The 3,101-nt window shown below is 34.3% G+C and overlaps 1 protein-coding gene across 1 annotated transcript; it reads left to right on the top strand.

The window, feature by feature from the left end:
• Nucleotides 1–2,276: 2,276 nt before the first annotated feature.
• LOC142162223 (uncharacterized) lies at nucleotides 2,277–2,684 on the top strand. The gene has a single exon (XM_075218547.1). It carries the CDS (start codon nucleotides 2,277–2,279, stop codon nucleotides 2,682–2,684), a length of 408 nt encoding a protein of 135 aa, XP_075074648.1.
• Nucleotides 2,685–3,101: the final 417 nt, after the last annotated feature.

The raw sequence follows: 3,101 nt of genomic DNA, 5'->3' as shown, positions 1-3,101 counted from the left end.
TGTACACCTACTTATGCAACAATATAGTAACAAGTTTATATACATAGGGGGAAAAGTGTAAAATAAAAATTCTTAACGGGTTAACGGTTTACCCGAGTAATACGTCCCCAAACTGTTAAGCCATTAATTATAAAATCTCAATCCATTCACCATCCAATACCCCGATAATCTAATACCATAAACCAATAAACCATCGACTCGATTCGCTTAACGTTTCAGTTCGATTTTGAACGATCCTAGTCACATGCCTTAACTGCAATTTGTGTAGTTTATCTATCGGGAATTGAAGAACAAGATGATGAATACCATTCCGAGAGAGGAAATATATCAAGTTGTCAATCTTAGGGCAGTTGATAAGATCAACGATGGAGAGGATAAACTTAGAAATATGTCCTACATGAAGGGTCAAAAGTTGATAGATAATGGCAGTAATTTTAATAGTAGGGAGTATTAAGTAATTTGTTGTTTCCCAAAGCGTTTGATCAAGTTTCAGATGTGGATGTCTGCACCATTTATATTTTCAATTCCTCGATAAGATACTTGTCCTTACAGCATCTCATAAAGGCAAGCGCAAAAGAATGTCATCGATTACATTCTCAGGAAGATTGGCAAGTACATTGGGAGGTAAACTTTGCTTTTTGCCATTAGGGGGCATCGTATTTGTAAGAACAGCCAGTAGAATATGCAGAATAAAAAAACAAGAACACGAAAGGTAAAGAATCTCCAAACTGTCTAGACAGAGCTATTCACATTGTTAAATTAACATGCCACAGCTGTAAAAATAAATTGGAGTTGTTAGAAATCACTGATTTGTATTGTTAATGGAAATCACTGATTTGTTTCCTCTTAATATATGGACTTAATTACAAAGAATTTGTATTCAAACGGGGAACTAACTAAACAGAAACGAGGATCACATTGCTTTTGCGGCTAAAAAGCTTATCAGCACAAATCAACAGCCACAAGAAAAAGAGAAAAAGTCCAATATTTGGCCGGATGCGACATCAAATTAGTAGTTTCCTTACCTTTTTATTTTTATTCTATGTATTAATAGCTTCAGTACTAAAACTTGCATAGCCTAATGAAACGAAAGAGTTCACTAGATACCACTTTAATACTTCCTTCAACACCTAAATATTGTTCTTTCTTTTTACAACTTAAAGTTTTTACTTATTACCAAAAGTGGGGGCTTCCTATGAAGTTGTAGCTATTGTTAGATCTTTTAACGATGAATAAAATAGTAGTAAGAAAGAGAGGATAACAGTATAGAATTAAACAGAGTAGTAGCGTTATATAGTGATAATAGTAACGACAATGCAAGTCGATAATGACAGTAATAAAAGCAAATAAAATGAGGCATAAATTTAATGCCGGTCGGGAGGTTCCATCAAATTCAGTAGCTTTTGCTCCAACAAAATATTTGCGTTATGAAAGTAATTAGTTACGTACAAATATTAAATTCAAAAACTAGTAATTAGCACTTGAAATCATCATTCTAAGATTCTAAACCCATAAAGTTTAAATCTATCTCCGCCTCGAGTAACCTGTGTCCACAAGCGGAAAGAAATAATTTTACTATACCAACAAGAATGCCAATGAAAGTACAAATTAGAAATACTACTCTAATCAACCAGAAATATCCTGAAAGAATAACCTTACAGGACACTCTAAAAAAGGATTCACACAAGTATTCCCCAATCGCACTCTCTCACAAAATACTCTTAATTAATAAAGGAAGAGAAAAAGATACATGAGATGAATTCTCAAATCTTGCTGGCGCATTTCTGACGTGAGAAGTGCTGCCCTTTTATAGGGAAATTTCACAAGTTTCATTGGCCACCAAAACAGATTACCAAAACAAGACATGTTACTAAAACTGGTCATATGACCAAAAAAATTATCAAAGCAAGGCCACATATCAATTTAAATGCCATAAGTGAGTAGCTGCATGAATATTAGAATTTTGTTTGGTGTTTAAAAAGTTCTGTTTGAATATTACATATAAGTAACAATGAAGAATTTTTCTCTCTTAGTTTTGCTTGGATTTAAGTAAATTATAAGAAAACAAATAACGAAATTGAAATCAAATAAGAGTCGGGCAAATTAGGTTATCATGCATTGGTTCGTTTATTTTCACTCCGTTCATTTCAGTCTAGTTCATGCGGATCATTAACTCATCCATTTATTAATTCAATTCATTTTGACATTCAGCTCAACTTGCCCATTAAATAAGCTGGAGCAGGAGGAGTACTTAGAGATCAGATGGTTCTTTGGTTATGGCTTTCTCTGTCTCCATGATCTTTTGCTCTACTAATATGGCTGAGATTCAAGCAGCAAACTTTGGATTGCAATGGTGCATGAATAATAATTTCAACAATATCATATTAGAATTGGACTCTAAGATAGTGGTTGAGATGATCAAAGGGTCTAGTAAACCTTCCTGGAAGTTGCTATACTGGATCACTAGTATTCGGGACAAGATGGCGCATCTTAATGCTGAAGTTTCTCACTGTTTCAGGAAAGCTAACATGACTGCTGATGCCTTGTCAAAATTTGGTGCTATTGAAGATTCCTCTATAATCTTCACAAATACTAATGAACTTCCTCGAGCTACTAGAGGAAGTTATATTATGGATAAGACTGGTTTACCAAATTTAAGAATCAGATCCCATAAAAGGGTATAGGCTAAGGTTTTTGAATATATAAGGATTCTTGGGGAATAGAGTCCTTATTTGATCAGGGTACCTTTTCTGTGAGAGCTAATTTGTTTGAAAGGCAACCCCCTGTTTGTTCACACCCCCGCCCTTGTATTCCTTTTTTTGCTTGTATTCTCGGAGGTAAGGTTTTTGGTCCCCCTCCTATGTAATCTTGTTCAATAATAATATAAGGTAGGGATTTAAATTTTTTTTTAAAAATCACTGTAGAAGATGATGAGGAAGAGATTGAAATATAGTTGCAGCAATTCCATCCACTATCCTGAGTTATGCTGATACAGGCTAAATCAATGTGACTTTTAATAAGTTGGGTTTAACAGTGACTAGTCCTTTTATCCTTCAAATTGGCTGAAGTTGAGGATTCTTAACAGAAGTGCTTCACTAACC

Source organism: Nicotiana tabacum, chromosome 7, assembly GCF_000715075.1.
Source record: "Nicotiana tabacum cultivar K326 chromosome 7, ASM71507v2, whole genome shotgun sequence".
NCBI lineage: Eukaryota > Viridiplantae > Streptophyta > Magnoliopsida > Solanales > Solanaceae > Nicotiana > Nicotiana tabacum.
The sequence above is the reverse complement of the archived record's forward strand: the minus strand, read 5'-3'. Positions and strand labels throughout refer to the sequence as shown.

Bases quoted from the DNA above. Each gene is read 5' to 3' on its own strand.
- LOC142162223 (XM_075218547.1), top strand. From the start codon at position 2,277: ATGGCTTTCTCTGTCTCCATGATCTTTTGCTCTACTAATATGGCTGAG.